General features: G+C 46.9%; 1 protein-coding gene across 7 annotated transcripts in view; it reads right to left on the bottom strand.

The window, feature by feature from the left end:
* The window catches only part of RARB (retinoic acid receptor, beta), a 449,839-nt gene that overhangs the window by 2,371 nt on the left and 426,419 nt on the right, over nt 1-21,049 (bottom strand). For 6 of the 7 annotated variants that reach the window (XM_011974803.1, XM_011974802.1, XM_011974807.1 and 3 more), the window contains 3 exons: nt 14,825-15,001; nt 1,828-2,032; nt 849-1,007 (listed from right to left, as the gene is read on the bottom strand). In XM_011974803.1, coding sequence (XP_011830193.1) covers nt 849-1,007; nt 1,828-2,032; nt 14,825-15,001 — 541 coding nt within the window. The remainder of the gene's footprint in view (nt 1-848; nt 1,008-1,827; nt 2,033-14,824; nt 15,002-21,049) is intronic. The other variant, XM_011974805.1, reaches the window with a different exon arrangement.

Below are 21,049 nucleotides of genomic sequence, written 5' to 3'. Positions count from 1 at the left end.
ATATTCAGAACCACACTGGTATCTGCTGTTTACTTCTCTTAATCCCATGCAAGGATGAATTCAGAATGCTCATCGAGGAGACCTCTTAGAAGGAGCTCAGGAGTTAAGACTGCTTATCAAACAAGTTCCCTGTGCTTTTAAGCGCTTTCTGAAATACAGAGTTTATTCCTTGGCTAGCAAACATCTTCAGAGACAGAGTAAGTAGTCTGATGGGGAAAGGAGAATGACAATAACCCATTTGGTACCAGGGATAGCTGCTGAGTTGTGTCTCTACATAGAAAAACCTTACTGTTAACATTCAACTGTGATATAGCTCTAGGCACCTCTCTAATTGCTTGAGTTGCTACATAAACAGAAAATCACTAGGCAAAGAATATTTATACCTCTTAGGAAGGCAAGAATTCCTTTGCTTAGAAGTGTGCAGAAGGAAATCTGCTTATATACAAAAGAGCAATGGCTAAAGTGATTGAGAGAAACTTAACAAAGGTTTAGATATTCAGGAAAAACTGGAGTCAAGGTTACATAAACCAGAGGTGTGTAGAAAGCTGGAATTAAATGTATGAACCTAGACAATTAGCCTGTTATAGTACATTCTCTTGAAAACAATGTTTTTCTTATCAGTCAAATTTTGAAGCTCTTAATCATTAAGATAGTTGAATAGGGTAAGATTTGAGGGGTTTTTTGGGGGATGGGGTGGGGGGGATACTATTTCTTTTGATTTCAATGAGAAATGAGTTCCAAAACTTAAAAAGCAGCCATTAAACATCCTGAATTGAATAAAGCGACACAACCTGGTAAGGCCCTCAAGTCCACTGTGTGACTACAGTACTGAGAACACAAAGACATACCTTTAGCACTGATGCTACGGAGATCTGTGATTTTCATTAAGATCTTTGGAAACATGTGAGGCTTGCTGGGTCGTCTTTTTCTGATATAAATTTTTAGTGCTTCCAGCAATGGTTCTTGTAGTTTATCTACTTTTGTCGGTTCCTCAAGGTCCTGGCGGTCTACATACCAGGAATAAAGTATTAAATAAAATCAGGATTTATGCCCTTTTCCCCTTTTCCTTGTTTCCTTATTCCTACTGAGTTCATTAATTTGGTAATTCAGTTACATACACAAATTTGCAGACTTACGCAATTGCTTTAAGCAGTGATACTTGAAAGAAAAAAAACCCGCCCCCCTTGGTAGTATAAACATTTTGATGGCTGGTTGCTTTTGTCCCAGGGAAAGAATTACCTCCTGTGACCAGAAGGTGTCACTACCGAACTGAATTAAAACCTTGAGCAGGATGGTTATTTTAGCACAAAGTAAATCGGCTCCTTAATTAAAGCCATTACTTGTTAACCACTTACGAGTCAGCCTCCTGTAGGCCAGTAGGGGTCACTACAGAGAAGAAAGCTAAATTTTATCCCAGTCCTCCAAGGGTTGGTGGGAGGGCCCAGCCAAATACTTGTATACCTACCCACTAAATAACAAACAGCACATACAAGTCCCTGGTCATCATTCAAATGTCCCCAGGCAATTCATTTTACAATAGTCTGATCCTACATTTAAGGAAAAAACAAAACAAAACAAAACAAAACCCTGTGGCAATTGGAGTAATAGCTTTTTGGGATTTCTTTCTGAGCTGAAGGATCCCAAATACCATTAGTTAATTTGTAAGAACATGAAAAAATACAATGAACCCAGGCATGTGTGCCTGGCTTTATTCACATCTTTTCCCATGTAAACAACTCCAAAAGGGAAATGAGGAATTTTTTCACGAATGGCAAGTATCAACTGTTCTTCATGGAATTTCATGAGGCTTTTCTACATAGTTGGTACCTCCACAGATTAAGCAGATGGCACTGAGAAGGCCTGTTTCTGTGTCATCCATTTCCAAAGGCAGGAGCTGGTTGGCAAAGGTGAACACAAGGTCAGTCAGAGGACCAAATCCAGCATTGTGCATCTGAGTTCGATTTAGGGTAAGGCCGTCTGAAAAAGTCATGGTGTCTTGTTCTGGGGTATACCTGGTGCAAATTCTAAGAATCTGGAAGGGGAAAAAAAAAATTGATGGATGTTCTAAGCCAGCCTGTCCTGAAATCATCAATCAGATTTAAGCAGGAAATAACATGAAGATTTCCAAGAAGCTCTTACATCACATGGGGCAGTCTGTCCCCCTTTCACATGCTGAATGTCTTCTTTAGCTCTTTCATTAAGAGACTACAGAAGTCAAAACCTAGGGGCTGAAGTGTTTTAGGAAATACTAAACAGGACCCAAGAAATTCTGAGAAATATCTTTTTAAAAGTAATTCATTATTTGATTCAAATAAACATTTACTGAGTACCTAAGTATGTCCCAGGCACTGTGCCAGGTGCTGGAGGTTTAAAAAAAAAAAAAGATAAGATTCTATTTTTTAAGAGCTTATGGTGTACAATAAATGACAATATCATTTATTAAATGCATAGTATATATCAAGTTTTGTACATACCCTATATTCAATCTTTCAAACAGCTTGGTAAAATGAATATTATTCTTATTTTACAAATGAAGGACTTAAGATGTGCCCAATGTCACATAGTTAACATGTAACTGAATCTGACTCAAACCCAAGTTAGGCTGACTCTCCCATGATGCCTCTGATCGCATAGTTACACAGACAGCTACAATACAAGGCACGTGAGTGAAACCAGCAAGGTATTAGGGAGTTCAGAAGAAGGAAAGCTCAGAAATAGGCAAGAGGAAATCAAGGGCAGATCCATAAAGAGGTGGCATTTCAACCAAACCCTAAAGTGTTGACAGGATTTCTACAGGCAAAAAGCCTGAGTCACTCCGCCAGAGTCTCCCAGTCCCACCCAGTGTATGCTTGACACATAACCCTGTGGCCCCCTGCGGCGCCAGCTACTAAGGAGACTCCTGCTCACTGCCCTGTGCCTCTAAGCCTCACTCAGAGCAAAACATACTGAAAATGCCTTGCTTCTGTCGATACTCAATCCGGGCTCAGGTTTCCACTGCCCTATGAAGCCCAAACGCTGGTGAGGAGCTCTGTGCATTCCAGAGCACTTCCCCACCCAGAACCACATTTCTGCACCCGCAGTAAAAGGTGTCTGCTGACCAGGTTGCCATGCTTGACTTTTCCCTCTGAAAAAGTTTCAGAGCTGCTTGAAGCACAGAGAGAAGTAAATCGAAAGTGAACAACTCAGTAGGCTGAAGAAGTTGAGAGTTTTTCCCAGATACTGGCACTTAATTTGACTGGGTATAGCCCTGTGAATGTCCACCTCAGTATCAACCTACAGGAGGACAGATGCGATCGGAAAGGCCTGCTTTATTCCTGTTACATGGCCATGTGCAGAGACGAGCGGCCTCTGAGGAAGACACAGGACCCCCTACCTGGGAGGGAACTCCTTGTAGTAAAGCCTCTGCATCCTGCCCCTATTCCCATCAGGTCTCCTAAAACAAAACCTTCTGTCAAATCTCTCCTCTTGTCGGGGAAACACTGGGGGTTTGGGACCAGGACACTGCCCATGGGGAAGTCAGTCCTATCTGACTGGTGGTGGATCCACAGGAGCCTCACACCCAGTGGACCACATGAACCACGATGGGACAGTTGCACTGCGATGGTCACGTGCTTTTGGGTTCTCTATATCTCCAAGAAGGCAGTGACCTAGGAGCCAGCCTTCTTCCTACACAGAGGACTCCAGCGTGTATACGGAAGAAGGCACCAAGACATCCTATAGAGTGAGGGTGCAGCGCCTCTGTTGGTATATTTTTTTAAAAGTCTGACTTCAGTGTATTATTGGTTAAAACTCCAAGAGGAAAACTGTGAATGAGTAGCACTCTTCATCCCTAACATACAGTAAGAGCTAATGTTTAACCGATCACCTAACCAGGTACCGTAACGAAACACTAGTGTATTATTTCTCCTATCAACCCATGAGTTGTTACTATTAGCTGGGGAAACACATCTGAATAGCTTATGCTAGGTCACGTAAGCTAGTAGAATGATTGGATTTAGGCTATCTTTTTCTAGAACCTGTGCTTTTAACCACTGCTCCATAGCTGCCTCATTTTCTCTTCATGCCAATACTCAAACCTAGACACCTCTCTAAGGTTAGATCACCTTTAGCCCAGTATTGACTTTGATATCAGCCTTACTGGGCACTTCTGTGCAGCCCATAACTGCATAACTATTCACGGTGGCCTACCTGGTATAGAGGGGTGCAGAGCTTGTGGCCTGGAAACAGAAACCTCATTTTATATGGGGAGGGGTGGTAGAGATATCTAAATCAGGACATGTCATCAAACTTCTTAACGCTCCTACTATATAATCAAGTGGCATAGTGAATTAGCAATTGACCGTTAATGTGAGTGGTTATCCAAACACTACCATGATCTCTCTTCATTGGATGGGTGGTTATTTTCACCTCCCAGATACTTGCCCAGAGGCCCTTCTGAGCTAGCCCAGCCATTTCCTCTGGGTTCCCAACTGGTTGACTTGTTTCACTTCACCTTGGTAATTGATGGGGTATGAAGCCATTCCCAATGTCAGAGCAGTAAGAAAACTCAGAAGTCATTGGGCATAAAGCCTCACATTTCCCCTGAAAGCCCTGGGAGATCAAGTGTGCCCAAGATCACACAAGCAACAGTGCTAGAGCCTAGAATACAGGTCTTCCAATCCCCAGCCTGATGTTCCTTCAACTACCTGGAGAAACATGAGGAAATACTGCCTCTGCAGGGAGTTATCAAGTGACAGTCAAAGTTAGCACTTTGGGAGGCCAAGGCGGATGGATCATCTGCAGTCAGGAGCTCGAGACCAGCCTGACCCACATGGTGAAACCTGTCTCTACCAAAAAGCACAAAAATTAGCCAGGCCTGGCGAAGCACACCGGTAGCTCCAGCTACTGGGGCGGCTGAGGTTGGAGAATCGCTTGCACTGGGAGGGGGAGGTTGCAGTGAGCTGGGATCATGCCATTGCGCTTCAGCCTTGGCGACAGAGTAAGACCCTGTCTCAACAACAACAATAACAACAACAACAACAACAACAAAGGTAGTATGCTCAATATTTATGGGCCCCAAATCCCCGGATACGTTTCTAGTCTGGAATCAAATGGGTACTAAATAAGGCTTTGCAGCTGTAACGTGCTGCCAAGAAATGAATGCATGAGATCTGTCCCCTGCAAAAATGAAAGAACCCAGAGATTTGTCGGAAAGGAACAGAAGACCAGGATTTAGGACTTCGCAAATTGCCAATAACTCACTTAGAAATCCACGTCCAAACTGCAGCCCTCAAATGTTTCTAACTATTCTATTCGAAAAGGTTTTCCTCCTCAAAAGTTAGAATGTATTTGGATTCTGATGAGGCATTTAAACCATGTTCTGTTGCCTCTCTTCCTAGAAAGTTCAAAGCCGAAACCAAGTACAATCGGTACCTCCAGAGAGGAACGCACGTGGCCTGAGGAGGAAGACTGCTCAATGTCTCCTTTTATCCCAGGAGCCTCCATTCCCTGCCCCGGCCCCAGCCTGAAACAGGATGGCCCCAGGTGAAACGGGCATCCTCCTCACTGCTTCCGGCTGCTTCTGTCTCTGGAGAGAACCCAAGTCGTTTCATTTTGTCACACTAAAATCAAATGCCAGTGGCAACCACCAAGTACTTCTCCAGGATTAAAACACTCTTTGTTTGAAAGGAAGGCATCTTCTCTGGAAAGACCAGCATCCAGGCCCCACGAGACGGGTAAAAATAGCCTAGGCCAGGCTGTCTCACCAAAGCAGGGCCCTGTTGGACAACACAAAGCTCCAGTTGATGGTCAAACTTGATCCTCCTCAGGGCAAAAGAACCTTCTTTTCTTGCCATCAGCAAAGACAACTGTGCATGTCTCTACTGCTTCTGATGGGAGTGTGAGTTCTGTGTGTGTCTTGGGGTAGGCCTGCTTGATAATGGAACCCTGGAAGAATCTGATGATGCGGGACCCCAGAGGCAGAACCAGGGACATGTCCACCAAGCTGCCATTACCTCTCTTATGGTGGGGGCCTCTGAAGGGATCCCTTATTTCCATTCCTGCTTGAGTACTACGTGGTCAATCCACAGCAGCCAGAGCATGTTGTCCAAAATGTTCATCAGAGGAGAAAACTCCTCACATGACTTCTAGTCCCCTTCAGAATAGAATCCAGACTTCCTCCTGTGGCCTCAGTGGCCTCTCCCTACCTTGCCAACTTCAACTACTTCTCCTTTCCTTTGCTTATGAACTTCTGGCCATCTTGGTCTGCTTTGTGAAGCTTCAATGACGCACTGCTGAGGCAGTGTTTGCACTTGCTTTTCCCTCTGGCTTCAGTGCTTTTCCCTGATCTTCACATGGCTCACTTCTCAGAGTTCAGCTTGAATGTCACCTCCTCTAAAGCCTCAGTGAAAATGCTTTCTAAAATCCATTATTTTCTATCCCATCATGCTTTTGGTTTTTGGAATAAGAAATAACATTGTTTTAAAATTGAGGTATAACATGTGGTGGTTTAAAAATATGTGTGCAAATTCTTTGATCCTACTCCATTTAAGGGGTGGAGCTTAATCCCCTCCCCTTGGGTGTGGCCTGGACTTAGCGATTTGCTTCTAACAAATAGAATATGGCGAAAGTGATGGTGTGTGACTTGTGAAACTAGGTCACAAAAAGCATTGTCACTTCCTTCTTGCTTGCTCTTTCTTGAATCTCTTGCTCTGGGGGAAGCTAGCTGACATTTCAAGAGGACAGTTATCCAGCCCCATGGACAGGTCCACAGAGGAAGAAACTGAGTCCTCCCATCAATGACCAGCACTAAATTGTTCGATAAATGTGATGAGTGATTGTGGAGGCAGAGAGCTTCCAGCCTCTGGAATTCTTTAGATGACTGCAGCTCTGACTGGTGTCTTGATTGCTATTTCATGACAGATACTGAGCCAGAACCACTCAATGAAGTCAGTACCAGATTCCTGAACCACTGTGACTATGGGAGATAATAATGCTTATGTTTTAAGCTGCTAGGTTTTGTGGTATTTTGTTACACTGCAATAGATGATGAATATAGCATGCAAGCCTGGAGCTGTACACAAATCTCAAGAGTACAGCTTAAGGCATTTTCCCTAATCATATACCTGTGCAACTACCACCTAGATCACGATACGGGTATTTCCAGCACCTACCGGCTCCTTTGACTACTCCTAATCAAACCTCTTCCTCAAAAGTAACCATTATTTTGACCTCTATTCCTACAAGTTAGTTTTGCAAGTTCTTGAACTTCAGATCAATGGAATTATACAGAATATTCTCTTTTGTGTCTGATTTTATTCACTCAATATTATCTCTGTGTGATTCACCCACATGAGTGTACACAGCAATAGTTCATTCTTTTTCACTGCTGTATAGTATTCCACAATGCAAACCACCACCCTGTTTTCTTTTCTTCATAGCAGTTGTCACGATCTGAGTTTCCTGGCCTATCTCCCTTCTAGAATATGAGCTCTGAGAATGAGACTGCTGTTTACACCTGTCTTGCTCTCTGCTATGTCTTTAATGTCTAGAACAGTGTCCTCCACACAGCAGGTGGTCAATGAATATTTCTTGAATGAACAAACTGAATTCCTTCATCAGACTCTCTTCTATCTTGTAAACCTCGGAGGGAGGCATCAAGGGATTGCCCGGTTTTCAGGCAAAGGAGAAAGCTCAGGTTGTTCACCCATCTTGGTCACTCTATACTGATTGTGTTTGGCAACATGCGGGCAGATCCTGATCTGATTTGACAGTCTATCCCCACATGCCTGTGGGAATGTTTAAGTAGTGATACTAGTAACAACGTTTAAGTAGAGATACTAATAACAATGACACATGCAGCACACACAGTGCCTGTTGTGATGAGTTCATGGGAACAGAACGTTTTCCCCAATGGGACCTGTAGCCAGCCTGCCTTCACTGAGGAGAAAATACAGAAGTTAGAAGCAGCAGGAGAGCCTTGTCACTGTCACTCTGTCTGTTTTGTAGACCAGCACTCTAGTAGCCATTGTTTTGCAATGTTAAGAGAAATAGATGGAATTATTTTAATAATCTAGTTTAACTTAAGATATCCAAATTATTTTTGTTTCAACATGTAATCAATACAAAAAATCATTGAGGAGATATTATACATGTTTAAATACTATGTCCTTAAAAGACAGTGTTTATTTTGCAATACACACTTCACACCAGGCACATTTCCAGGTGCTCATGAGCCACAACTGCCTTGCAGCTGCTGAACGTGACGGCGCAGCCCCAGGTGCTATTGCCTAGCTGCTCAGACACACCACTTCACAAGGGCAGCCTAGGCTTACTCAAGACTGACGATTACGGCTTATTTAGAGGAACACTCACCAGGCGCCAGGAACTAATTAACTCAATTCTTTATTCCAGCAACCTAAGTGGAGAGGAGCTACTATTCTACTTATTCAATTGGTGGGGAAACTGAGGCTCAGAGAGGTAAGTTAGCTTCCCTAAGTTCACTCAGCTCCTACATGGCAGAGCTGGGATTTGAACCCAGGGAGTTGGACTGCAAAACCCACCCTCTTAACCACTACACTGGCTACCCCACAGCAATTCCTGGTGCCTCATGCGGTAATCGTGCCACATCTACGGGTGGGTAAGCTGAGGCCAGGAGAGACCCAGGGCCTCCTCATGACGGCACAGATGCCCAGGCGCAATGCTGAAGCCTGAGCTCGGGCTGTGGGACTCCAAGGCCAGAGCTCGCTCCCCACCAGCCTGGGCTCTCGTCTCTACTGAGTCCCCAGGAAGGGGAGAGGGAGCGACAGGTTCACATGGGAACGGCCCTCCATGGCTATGGTCTCCAGGGCCTCCAGGAGCCACAAATCACATTTTGAAGTCACACAGGCCATCACTTTTGCGTCACCAGAAGCAAGGTGCCGCTGTGACTGGCATGGGAATATTTTCCTTGGGGGCAGTAAGGGCAGTGGGTGGGTGGCAGGACTCAGGAAGTCGTGTGTCTTGTAGGGAAAGACTTTAAATCTTGAAGCCTTAACAGATGTGACATTCCAAAGGCAGTATATATGCTGGAATTTGAATTTTGACTTTTAATTCATTTGCCCATTCATTCATTCACAACTATTCGCTAAATCCCCCTTTCCAGCCTGGAACTCCGCCACAGCGACCAACCCTAAGATGGTTCCTGCTCTCACTGAGACAAGAAACCGGGGAGAAGCTGCTGGGAAATGCACCTGTAATTACGCTGTGCCTTAAGAGCTTGGGACAGACCCGCGGTGTGAGGAAGGAATCAGGTGGCTGGTCGGGGAAGGCTTTTCTGAAGACATGGCATTTTGGCTGAGATGAGGAATAGGCCAGGAAGGATGTGAGGAGAAGAGGGTGGGCAATCTAGACAGAGGGAATGGGATGTAAAAAGGCTCTGGGTCAGGAAAGAGCTTGACTGAGGCTCGAGGCAGCGCCAGGAGGTGATATAGCCAAGAGAGGCGCCCTTGTGAGTTGGGCCAGATGGACACCTAGAATTTCCAGTCAAGCTCTTCAAGCCCGCCTGCCCTGCCCCCAGTTTTACCGCAGTGCTTACCTCCTTCACCCACCCCGCCCACCCGTCCTGGCTCCACACTGACCCTGCTCCCCCTCAGCTTGCCCACGCTGTTGAATGTGGGCTCTGAGGGCAGCTCGCCTCTGTTCAACATCTGGCTCCACTGTTTACCAGCTGTGTGACCTGGGGAGAGTCGCTTCGCCTCTCTGAGCTTTCTCCCATGTTGACAAATACAATCAGTTGCGTTTCTGAAGTTCCAGCTTTGAGAAACACAGGCAATGGCTCTTCTACGAGGGCAACCCTGGCAGAGGCAAGATGGCCTGAGCCCCGGTCCAGGAAGGAAGGCCCCTCTCGCTTCTGCGGAGTGGCCTGGCTGCACCGCCCACGCCTCACTGTGGCATATCAGCTTTCCCCATCATTTGCCCACGGCGGCTGCTATGAAAACCCTGTCTTCAGAATCACAAGTGGATCATTATCCCTCACTGTGTTCCCACAGGGTTTAATTTCATTGTAAAAAATACAGCTACTTAATGAATTCTCCACCACAGTCTTTAAACAAACCCTGGCAAAGCAAGTCCTTTTCTCATCCGAAAATTGCTCAAGGTTTTCTACTTTGCAAAAGCGATTTTGCCCTCCTTTATCCGGAGGCTGGAAACTCTCTCGGGGGAGCTCTATGGGTTTTTGGCTTCCCCTTGGGCCTCAGCTGCCTCGCCTGCAAAATGTGGACAATAACAGGACCCCTGAGGGCGTAGTGCAACTTCACAATAACACTCAGCGTAACTGAGGCCTGTGGGGTGCCACACACTGTTCCAAGCTCTACGTGCCACCTCACTGCATGCTTTCTAGAGCCTGAAAGGAAGCTGCTATTGCCATCTTCATCGTAAATACGAGGATACTGAGGCTCAGAGAGGGAAGTAACTTTCCCAAGGTCACACAGCTAGTAAGCAGCAGAGCCGGAGTTTGAACCCAGGCAAGCTAGTTTCAGAGCCCACATTCAACAGCTGGGCAAGCTGAAGGGGAGCAGGATCCGTGTGGAGCCAGGATGGGGTGCAGTGGGGTGGGGTGGGGGCTGAGTGGAGGAGATAAATACTGTGGCAAAAGTAGGAGCAGGCCAGGCGGGGCTGGAGAGCTTGACTGTAGAGTGCAACAGGACAGGGACTCTCCACTCTGCCATCACACATCCACGAAGTAAGTGCTCAGTAAATACGCGTGAGAATCATGACTTCAAGCAATATTGACACAGTGCTGCATAACGAGACAGAGCAAACGTTTAAACCAAAAGTCAGACCGCGGTACACCTCTGCTCAAAACCCAGTGACTCTTTAGGAGACCAAGAAGGAGAATCTGTGCACGATCACAGGCCCCACTCTGGGATCGAAGGTCTTGTCCCCCGGCTCACTCCCTTCCAGGCACACTCACTTCCTCCAATCTGCCGGGGCTTCCTCTGCCCCAGGGCCTTTGAACTCCACTCTCTCTAGGCTCCCCAGGACTCGCACACCCCTCCCATCAGGGTCTTCTCCTGGGCCTGGCTCTTTCTGGGAAACACTGGGAAATTCTGTTTCTTCATTCAGGTTTCTTCAAACGCCATCTGTGTCTGAGCTACGGAAACAAGCCCCAGCCCGCCTTCGTTGTGCTCCATCCCAGATTCTGCTTCTGTCCTCCTTTGTTGCATGTAAGACGCTGTCTAATCCGTGTATCTGCTTCCTTACTGTCTGTGTCCCCCCAGGAGAAGGTCGGCTCCGTGAGGGCTGGGGTTTCAGCTTGGTTCCCTCTGCTGCCTCCTCAGAGCCTAGAATAGTGCCTGGCACACAGTAGGTCATCAACAAATATTTGTGGAAGGAGGAGGAGAAGGAAGGGAGGGAGGGAAGAGGGGTGGAGGGAGAGAAGAGGCAGAGAAACCAAAGTGTGACCACCTCAAGGTTTATTTTTATGATTTTTATTTTAAGTTGAGAGAGACTTGATCCTAATTACTGCAGAGGAGAAGAAGCAGGTGAGAGGGGGTGGAAGAAAAGGCAAAACGGAGACAAAGGAGATTGAACAAGAAGGAAACATGAGGGTAGAGCCAGGTGAAGGGGTCACTCCTGCTCCAGGGCTCCCTCACTTGCCTGAACACAGCCCTAGGATGCTACCAACTCTTGAGTGAACATAAAATAAAACCCATCTGCAGTGGTTATGAAGAGTCTGCCTATCTTAATAGAGACATTTTTGGCTACTTGGCTCCTGTGGGAAAACATGAAACTCAAAGCGTGGCCTCAGAATCTTCTGGCTCCAACCTCATGCAGGAAGCCCGGCTATGGGCTGCCCACCAAAGGGTCCCCACCGAGCAGAGGCGAGGATGGGAAATTCCCGTGGAAGGTGAGCAAGGGCAGGACAGGTGAGGCCTTCCATCCTCTGCCTGTATCATGAGGGCCCTCACCTCGTGATTCTGAATCGACCCTTCCCGGAGAGCCTCGACTGCGTGTCCCACAGCTGACCGCATCTTCCTGGGAAAGCGGCGGCCCCGGCAGGCGCACAGTCAGAAATATTACCTTGTCTTGTTGAGAGACCACACACGACACAACGAGACACGTGGCTCTGAACAGGCCATACTCAATCAGGGCTGGTGACCCTTGAGAGAGCCTGGGTTTTCCTTTCTAGGGTCTGAGAATAACCTCAGCCTGCGTCTGTCTGTCTGTTCATCCTCTCGGTTTCTCTGTCCTACTCTATCTACATATCAATGACTTAGATAAGAAGATTCTTCTAAACAGCTGTGCCAGTTAACATCCTCATTCAAAATATGCTCTTTGAACTTCTGTACTTGCAGGATCTTGTGATTAACTGCCTTTGCTACAAATTCTTGGAAACAAGCTCTTGCCTAGGGCCAAATGTGTATTCCTTCGAGCTTTGTCTTGTGTGACTGGAGGTCTTTGCCCTTTAACTATCAGGACATTTTCCTCGCTGGCCTATTGCACCCCAACCCAGACTCCTCACCCCCATGGCCCAGGAAGGAGTGGTTGAAAGTTTCCTGATTCCCACCACAGGGCTGAAATTGCCCACATTAACCCAGCTTTGGCCTTGTCAACGTCATTGGTTAAGTACCTGCTGCATGCTAGGTATTACAGCTGTTAATATAGTTAATCCCATTTAAGTAATTACCTTATTTAGTGCCTTAATGATTTGCATTTCTATTTTATATACATAGGTAAACAGAGGCTTAGAGAAGTTAAATAACTTGGCCAAGGTCACAAAAATTGGTTTCTGTTCTACCTGACTACTGAGGGGCTAATGGCGAATTCTTGGATCCACGGGGCTGGAAGACTGCTGCAGGATTCAGTATAAGCTGAGATGTGGAAAGAGAGCTGCTGGAGGCAGGAAGGGGATTTCTAAATTGAGGAAGGGGATTTAAATCTTGTAGAGACTGCACCCTGATCACTAAGTGTGTGGCTGTGCAGAAATAAGCCACTTTCCCGGAGGATCTCAAAGTATACCTCTCACTCCATATGCTGGGGCTGAGAATCACAAACGGTCATCATCTGGCAACTAGACAAAAGAAGGATTAAGGAACAAGGAGAAGGTCAAGGTCAGAACCTGAGGACTGGGAAGGCTCCAGGCCCTGCTGGGTGGCTGTGTGATACAGGCTGTCAGAATGACATAGCATTGCTTGCTGTGGACTTGATTTGCTGTGTGTCACCTCACAGACCACTCAGACACTGTGGTGGTAACTCCAGTCTCTGCTAATATCTTGGAAGCGTTCTGAGGTTTAGGGGAAATTCTACTGAGTGTTACATTTTAAGTTTTTGTCAGGAAAGCATTAAAAGACCCAGTAATTTTTGTACATTGTTCTAATAGCTCATTGTTAATATCATTATTGATTTGTCAAATTGTCTCTGTTACTCTCTGGTGGTCTAGCTGGTTCTTTCACTGTGGCCCACAACTCTCTCATCTCTGCTGTCCCTAAGGGCCCCTGTTTATGCTTCATCATCCTCTTTTACATCCTCTTAGGCCTGGAGGTAGCCCAGTACCACCCTGGCTCTATACCCCACTCCACCCCGATCTTGTACCACCCCCATCTGTGACCTTGGGAAGACCCCTGCCCTCCTGTTCTTAGTCAGTTCAGGCTACTATAACAGAGACCTGGCCCGTTAAACAACAACATTTGCTTCTCCTAGGTCTAGAGGCTGAAAGTCTGAGGTCAGGGAGCCGGCATGGCTGGGTTCTTGGTGAGGGCTCTCCTCTTAGGGCACAGCTGCCTTCCTGCTATATCCTCACAAGGCAGAGAAAGGAGCTCTGGTGGCTTCATCTCCTTATAAGGGCACTAATTCCATCTTGGGGCTCCACCCTTGTGACCTCACCTAAACTTAATCACCCTCCAAAGGCCCCACCTCCTAAGAGCACCACATTGGGAATTAAGGCTTCAACATACACATTTTTAGAGGATGCAAATATTCAGTCATAGCATGTCTGTGGGCCTCAGTTTCCTCACCTGTACAAAGGGGATACCTGATGCCCCTTGGCTCCCTGCCCTGCTCGTGCTATGCTTCTAGAGCCTTAAAGAGGGTAAGGGGGCCAGCACACTTTGTCTTCCACAGGACGGATGTCCACCCTGTCTTTCCCTGGTGGGGACTTCAGGCTGGGACTGTTTCCTTGGATGGGAGCAGCTCCCATTAGACGTATGTATGCAGAGAGGCCGGTGGAGCCTCTCCCAGGGATGCATCAGAACGTAGGGAAAGTAAAATCAGCTTTTGAAGTGCTGTAAAAGCATTGCCTTTTTATTAGGTTTTTCACAGCTTTGGGTATAAACCATTCTGCAAAGCGAATACAGTTACTATAATTAAGCACACGAACGCACTCCCACTTAAGAGGAGAGAGGTCCCTGCGTGCGGTGGTCGTACAGGAAGCTTGAATGTTTATGTGTCCTGTTTGCTAAACAGACCTGAGGAAGAGTGGCAATGGTTACTCGGTAACTTACAGGTGCCAGGTGTCCTGACAGCACATGTGATTATTTTATTTCTTGTAAAAATCAGGGTCTCCGGGGTGAACTTAGAAACATTCAGGAAGACTGAAACAGACCAGCATTCACCTGCAGAGTTTGCCAACCTCAGCTCATTTGAGCTTCGCAGACCTCAGTGAGCCTGAGGGATGGGAATTCAGCCCATTTCACAGATAAGAAGCCAGAGGCTAGGTGAGTCCACCTACTAAGTCAGGTGAGTGCTAGAGTCGAAACTCAAAAACTCCTCTGGAGATCTTCAATGCCTTTTGGTCCCCTCCCCTCCCCTCCACGGTGCCCGCTCTCCCTCCCCAGCCCCATCATTGAGAGCTCAAAAAAGCACATACCAGGATGTCCAGGCAGGCGGCCTTCAGCAGGGTGATTTGGTCTGCGATGGTCAAGCCAGTGAAACCAGGCAGACGTTTAGCAAACTCCACGATCTTAATAATGCACTTGGTGGCCAGTTCACTGAATTTGTCCCAGAGGCCCAGGTCCAGTCGGACTCGATGGTCAGCACTGGAATTCTAGGACAGAGAGAAAATGTCATCAGATACAGTTTCTGGGAAGCACTACAGGAGGGGAGAAACTCAGTGTGTTTCCTATTAAAGGGGGTGACATGTCAGCCTTGAGCAGGCAGCTTGTTGGTGGAGCAGCTGTATTTTTTTTCAGCCTGGATTCATCTTTTTTTTTTTTTTTTTTTTGTGAGACGGAGTCTCACTCTGTCATCCAGGCAGGAGTACAGTGGCACAATCTCAGCTCACTGCAACCTCTACCTCCCTGGTTCAAAGAATTCTCCTGCCTCAGCCTCCCAAGTAGCTGGGATTACAGGCGTGTGCCACCACGCCCGGCTAACTTTTTGTATTTTTAGTAGAGACAGAGTTTCACTGTGTTAGCCAGGATGGTCTAGATCTCCTGACCTCATGATTCACCTGTCTTGGCCTCCCAAAGTGCTGGGATTACAGGCATGAGCCACTGCATTTGGCTGGATTCATCTTTTTAAAATGCTTAAAATCTTATTCCTGTACCATTGGATAATCAAGTAACAGATGAGAGGGAGTTTCTCTGCATGCAGTTATCCAGCTAACAAACAAGGAAAGAATGAGGATTCACCATTTTCTAACTGATGAACGAATGGCTCTAAGCGTCGACCATCAGTAGTTGTTAATCTCTTAAAAACAGGCAACCTGTCATGCTGATGCCCTGATGGGAAAACACACCACCACCTCTGAAACATTCTGGCCAAAAATCAAACTTGAATCAAACTGAGACTCTAGATATAACCTCAGGAAATCCAGGGATATGGTAAACGACACAAAAGGGGTACAGCTGTCAACATCTAGAATGCCAGAAAATCCACAAAACCAATGAACCGGTTTTTTCAATGAGTACATTGCAAGAGAAAAACAAGTGGAGAGAGAAATGTATAGATTGAAAGCAACTCAACCCAAATGCTCATTAACTGGTGGGTGGATAAATAAATTGTGATTACAACTTTGCATTGAAAATGCTAGGTAGCGTTAATAAGGAAGGAAACTGTAATACATGTTACCACATGGATAAACCTTGGAAGCATGCTAAACCAAAGAAGGCACACATAAACGCCCACATACAAAATGATTCCATTTATATGACGTTCTGGAAAAGGCAAAACTATAGTGATTGAGAACAGCTCAGTGGTTTTCCAGGAGCAGGAATGCAGGTGGGGACTGACCACAGGTGCACAAGGAAACTCTTTGGATCAGTGGAAATGTTCTACATCTTGACTGGGGTCAGGTTATGTGACTGTGTACTTTTGTCACACTCATCAAATTATACCTTTAAAAAAGATAAACATTACATTATGTAAATTATACTGCAATAAACCTGACCTAAGATACTGAGAAGACTGACAACCAATTGCGTGATGTAAACCTTATCTAAATTTTAATTAAAAAAAAAAAAACTGTAAAGAGATGGTGATATATATGAGAAAACGAGAAATATGAGCTATTAGGTGTTGGAGATAATTTTATTTTAGGATGGTAATAATGGCACTGATGCTTTACTTTTGTTTGCAGAAGCTTCTTTCATTTAGAATGCATATGAAGATTTTTTTTTTTTTTTTTTTTTGAGACGGAGTCTCGCTCTGTCGCCCGGGCTGGAGTGCAGTGGCCGGATCTCAGCTCATTGCAAGCTCCGCCTCCCGGGTTCACGCCATTCTCCTGTCTCAGCCTCCCAAGTAGCTGGGACTACAGGCGCCCGCCACCTCGCCCGGCTAGTTTTTTGTATTTTTTAGTAGAGACGGGGTTTCACCGTGTTAGCCAGGATGGTCTCGATCTCCTGACCTCGCGATCCACCCGTCTCGGCCTCCCAAAGTGCTGGGATTACAGGCTTGAGCCACCGTGCCCGGCCAAAGATATTTACAGATAAAATGAGATATTTGTAATTTACCATCCAACAAAAGGCTGACGTTGTCCTCTGACAAATGTAAACAGCTAAGGAGAGGTACTGTGTTTCTCAAACTGGTATCTTTAGTTCCCCACCTCAGTTAAAATCAGTCTACAGGAAGTCAATAAAACTAGCTCTTGCTTTGAATGTCTGCATGGAAAGCCAGGAAGGAGAGTTTGCACGAGGTGCCCTAGACACCGTAAAAATGATGGCGGCCAACTGTGCCTTCCATGACATTCCTTGTGGAGAGTAGACACGCATCCTTCAGATTTATTTTATTCCTTCCTCAAGGACCTTGGTGGAATACAGTACACTTGGGGGAACATGAGATCAAGATGTGTGGCCATTCGGACCGTAATTAAATTTAATAGGCAGTTTATCCGGTTCATAGGAAGATGACACGGAAGAGAGGGACGGAGAGTCAAGCTTATGGAGGGAAATCATTTTACAATAGAGTATCCATCTGGAAAAAAAGACATTGCCCAGACCCAGCAAGTGTGAACGAAATCTTCATCAACATTGGATGAGGTTACTTTATCACGCGCCAGGGCTGAGAGAGGAGCCTGTCGCACCTTCTATTAAAAATAATGCACAGCCGTCTTAACGGCATGTAAATCTAACTCACTATTATGCAAACTGAAGGGAAGAGGCAGTTAATAAAACACGAAATAACCTGGTGTTTTATTATACTGGCTGCTGGATTCATAGGCATGAGGCTTCAAATGGCTTATATATTATCTTCCAGGTGCGGCACATGGAGAGCCCTGGCCTGCTTGGGTTGGTAATGAAGGCGGCTGTGGGGAGCACCAGGGAAGCGTGGATTTTCAGCAGCATTTCTGAGTGTGCAGGAAGGAAAACCAGCAGAGGAGAGGCAGAAAATTGGGTGTTGAGGAGAGGCCCTTGCTGTGAGTATGAGGCAGGCTGATGAGGAAAACAGCCAAGGCAGAAGGGCGAGGGGCTCTCCTCCATCTGCTGCCAGCTGTGAGTCTGCTCAGGGCTTCCAGGGAGGTCCCCTCTTCGGCAGGAGACACAGGAGCTGCAGCGCCTCCCCGGGATGCTGCCCGGTGGCCCATATGGAGGATCGCGCCATGGCCTCCCAGGGCCATCTTAAGCAGCAGAAAAGCCCAATCCTACTATGAAATCCAATTAAATGGCAAGTTTTGCCCCGCAAATGGATCCCTTTCCTTCTGCTGATTTGGTTCTCTGCTGCAACAGGCTGCCTTCCTGGACTGGCAGGACTTTCAGAACAAGACCCATAAAGGAAAGTGGAATCACCAGCATCTTTAAATCGCGCTGGAGGCAGCGCCTGGGTATTACAGTGGTTTGTTCAAGGGTTCTGGCTTTTTTTTTTCAAAGCTAAGCAGGAAATGTAAATTTTCATTAAAGGAATAAAGAATGAAAGATCTGTGGCAATGTTGGGTATATCCATGGAGGTGCCTCCTTCCACCATCCTGGAGACTGATGTCCTTTCAAGTTCAATTTGCAGACTGTCCCTGTCACTCACATTCCATTCCTGCATTTTGTATGGTTTTGTAGGTAACCAACCCTTTTCTAGGGCTTGCCTCGTGTCAGGCACTGTTCTATGTGCTTAACAATCATTGACTCGCTTTACTTTTCACAGCGCCCCCATGCGGTAGGCACTATTATGGTCCCCATTTGGCTGATAAGGAAGCGAAGGCCCACAGAAGCACAGTCATTTGTGCAAGACACCGCAGGCGAACTGGAGGGTATGGGATTCACCCACACAGTTGGGTTGGGGTGTTTAGGCTGCACCATGTCACCCCCCTCCCTACTGATTCCTCACGTATTTCTACTTTCTGGTTAGAACTTCCTGACTCCTAAAGCCTGTAGTTGCATCTGTGATCTCCCTCCTTGTTGGAATCTCTGGATGCTTCCAATCAGGTAGCTACAAGAGCTCCAGCACGGCTCTAAAGAGAATGTTATGTGCCAGCCAACATCTCTTTGTGGTCAACACACACATTATCTAGGCACTATGACAAGATGGCTTCGGGAACGTCTGCCCCCAACAGAGGAGAACAGAAGAGAAGGCCCCCAACGTGCCTGCAGCATTTTCCTCAGGACCACACGCCTCCAACAGTGGGGAGAAGGCAGCTTGGCAGCCACCCTGTAGCTCTGGGTAGACATGAGGGCGTCATCTTAACGGCATGGTGCAGTGTGTGGGCAGAGAGGGCTTCGAGCAAAGGGCAATGGGAGAGAGCAAGTAGGGAGGGTCTGTAGAATCTTTCGAGTGTTTCCTAGCAACCTGGCTCACAGCAAGAGTGATGCTGCGGGATTCCCCTGGAGGTCATGCTTCAGGCGTGCTCCTGGACCACCATCGTCTAAGATTCCTGAGCTGGGACATGACCCTGGAAGGGACCATCTGTCCATCTGCAGCCCCTTCACTCCTGGGGTTCAGAGATCCGGGACCTTGGGTAGAGTGCAGGGGTGGTGTGGTGGGTGTAGTCCAAGGCCCTAGAGGATGTCCAGGAAATACTAGAATTCTGGAGTGGTCCCAGCTGCTGAAAGGGGCCATGAATGCCTTCTGGAGCTGCAGGATACATCTGAGAAAGATCAAAAGCCCTGCCCTGTGTCCCTGCCGAAGCCTTCCAGTCAGACACAGCAGCTAGGGGCCACCTTCTTGGAAATGCTTTTTCTCCTGACTAGAAACTCCCCTTGGCTCCCGAGGGCTAATATTCACACACTTTATCCCGCACCCAAAGCCCCTAGGAAGCCAGCCCCGACCTACCTCCTCAAACTTAGCTCTGCCTCCCTCGCACCCCGCCCCATCCCTGTGAAACCCTGTGCCAGGTTCACGCCATTGCTTTTGCTGGGAACGTCTTTCCCTTGTTCCACTACTCAGGAAGAATGTGGGTACTTAGTGCAGTGCCTACAGAACATTTTTCTTCAAAAGATCAGGACTTACGTGTGCTGCCAGAGGTTTCTAAATACTCACAACACTTGTGACAAAATTTGATTTTCAGCTAGGCTTTGCAGAGAGCGGCCAGCATGGAAAGGTAATGTCCGTGCACTCCAATTCTGCACTCACTAGGTGTTATTGTTTGCTATGGGTTAAATTGTGTCCCACAAAAAGATGTGTTGAAATCCTAGCCCGAGTATGTCAGAATGTGATGCTATTTGGAAATACGGACTTTATAGGGGTAATCAAGTTAAAGTGAGGTTATTAGGGTAGGCCCTAATCCAGTATGATTGGTGCCCTTATAAAAAAATAAATGTGGAAATCTGGACAGAGGTTGACATGCATAGAGAGAAGACATGATGAAGACACACAGGGAGAAGATGGCCATAAGATGACGGAGGATCGGTGTCATGCAACTACAAGCACCGCCTTCCATGCCGGAAGCTACAAGAGGCAAGAAAGGGCTCTCTCCTAGAGCTGTCAGAGACAGCGTGGCCATGCACACATCTTGATTTTGGGACTTCTAGCCTCCAGAAACACAATCAAATAACGTTGTCTCAAGCCACCCAGTTTGTATTATTTTGTTTCAGCAGCCCTAGGAAACTAACACAGTAGATATGCAGTCACTGGTTGTTGCAACATGAAAGAATGTTCTAGGTCAGGGGTCTCCAAGCCCTGGGTCGTGGATGGGTACTGGTCGATGTCCTGCTAGGAACTGGGCCACGCAGCAGGAGGTGAGTGGCCAGGAGTGAGCGTTATAGCCTGAGCTCCACCTCCTGCAGATCAGTGGCGGCATTACATTCCCACAGGAGCATGAACCCTGTTGCAAAGTGCACATGCGAGGGATCTAAGTTGCCCACTCCTTATGAGAACTGAACTAATGCCTGATGATCTGAGGTGGGGTAGTTTCATCCTGAAACCATACCCAAGCCCCGCATCCATGGAAAAATTGTCTTCCATGAAACTGGTCCCTAGTGCCAAAAAGGTTGGGGACCACTGGCTGGGTGAAACCGGCAGCACACGTGTGTTTACTAGCAAGAAACTGAGGCTCACTAACAGCTGGCTTAAAGTCAGACAGCCGTGAGGTGAGAGTGGGGACTGGAACTCAGGTTTCGTGACCCCCACTGACTTTCCACCCCTGCTGCTGCATCTCTCCTGGCAGGCCGAGCTCCCCGAGTTCCAGGTTCTGCTCCTCTGGCTGATCACAAATGTTAATTTCCAAAAAGCG

This window comes from Mandrillus leucophaeus, unplaced genomic scaffold (genome assembly GCF_000951045.1).
Source record: "Mandrillus leucophaeus isolate KB7577 unplaced genomic scaffold, Mleu.le_1.0 Scaffold149, whole genome shotgun sequence".
In the NCBI taxonomy this organism is placed as follows: Eukaryota; Metazoa; Chordata; class Mammalia; order Primates; family Cercopithecidae; genus Mandrillus; species Mandrillus leucophaeus.
The sequence above is the reverse complement of the archived record's forward strand: the minus strand, read 5'-3'. Positions and strand labels throughout refer to the sequence as shown.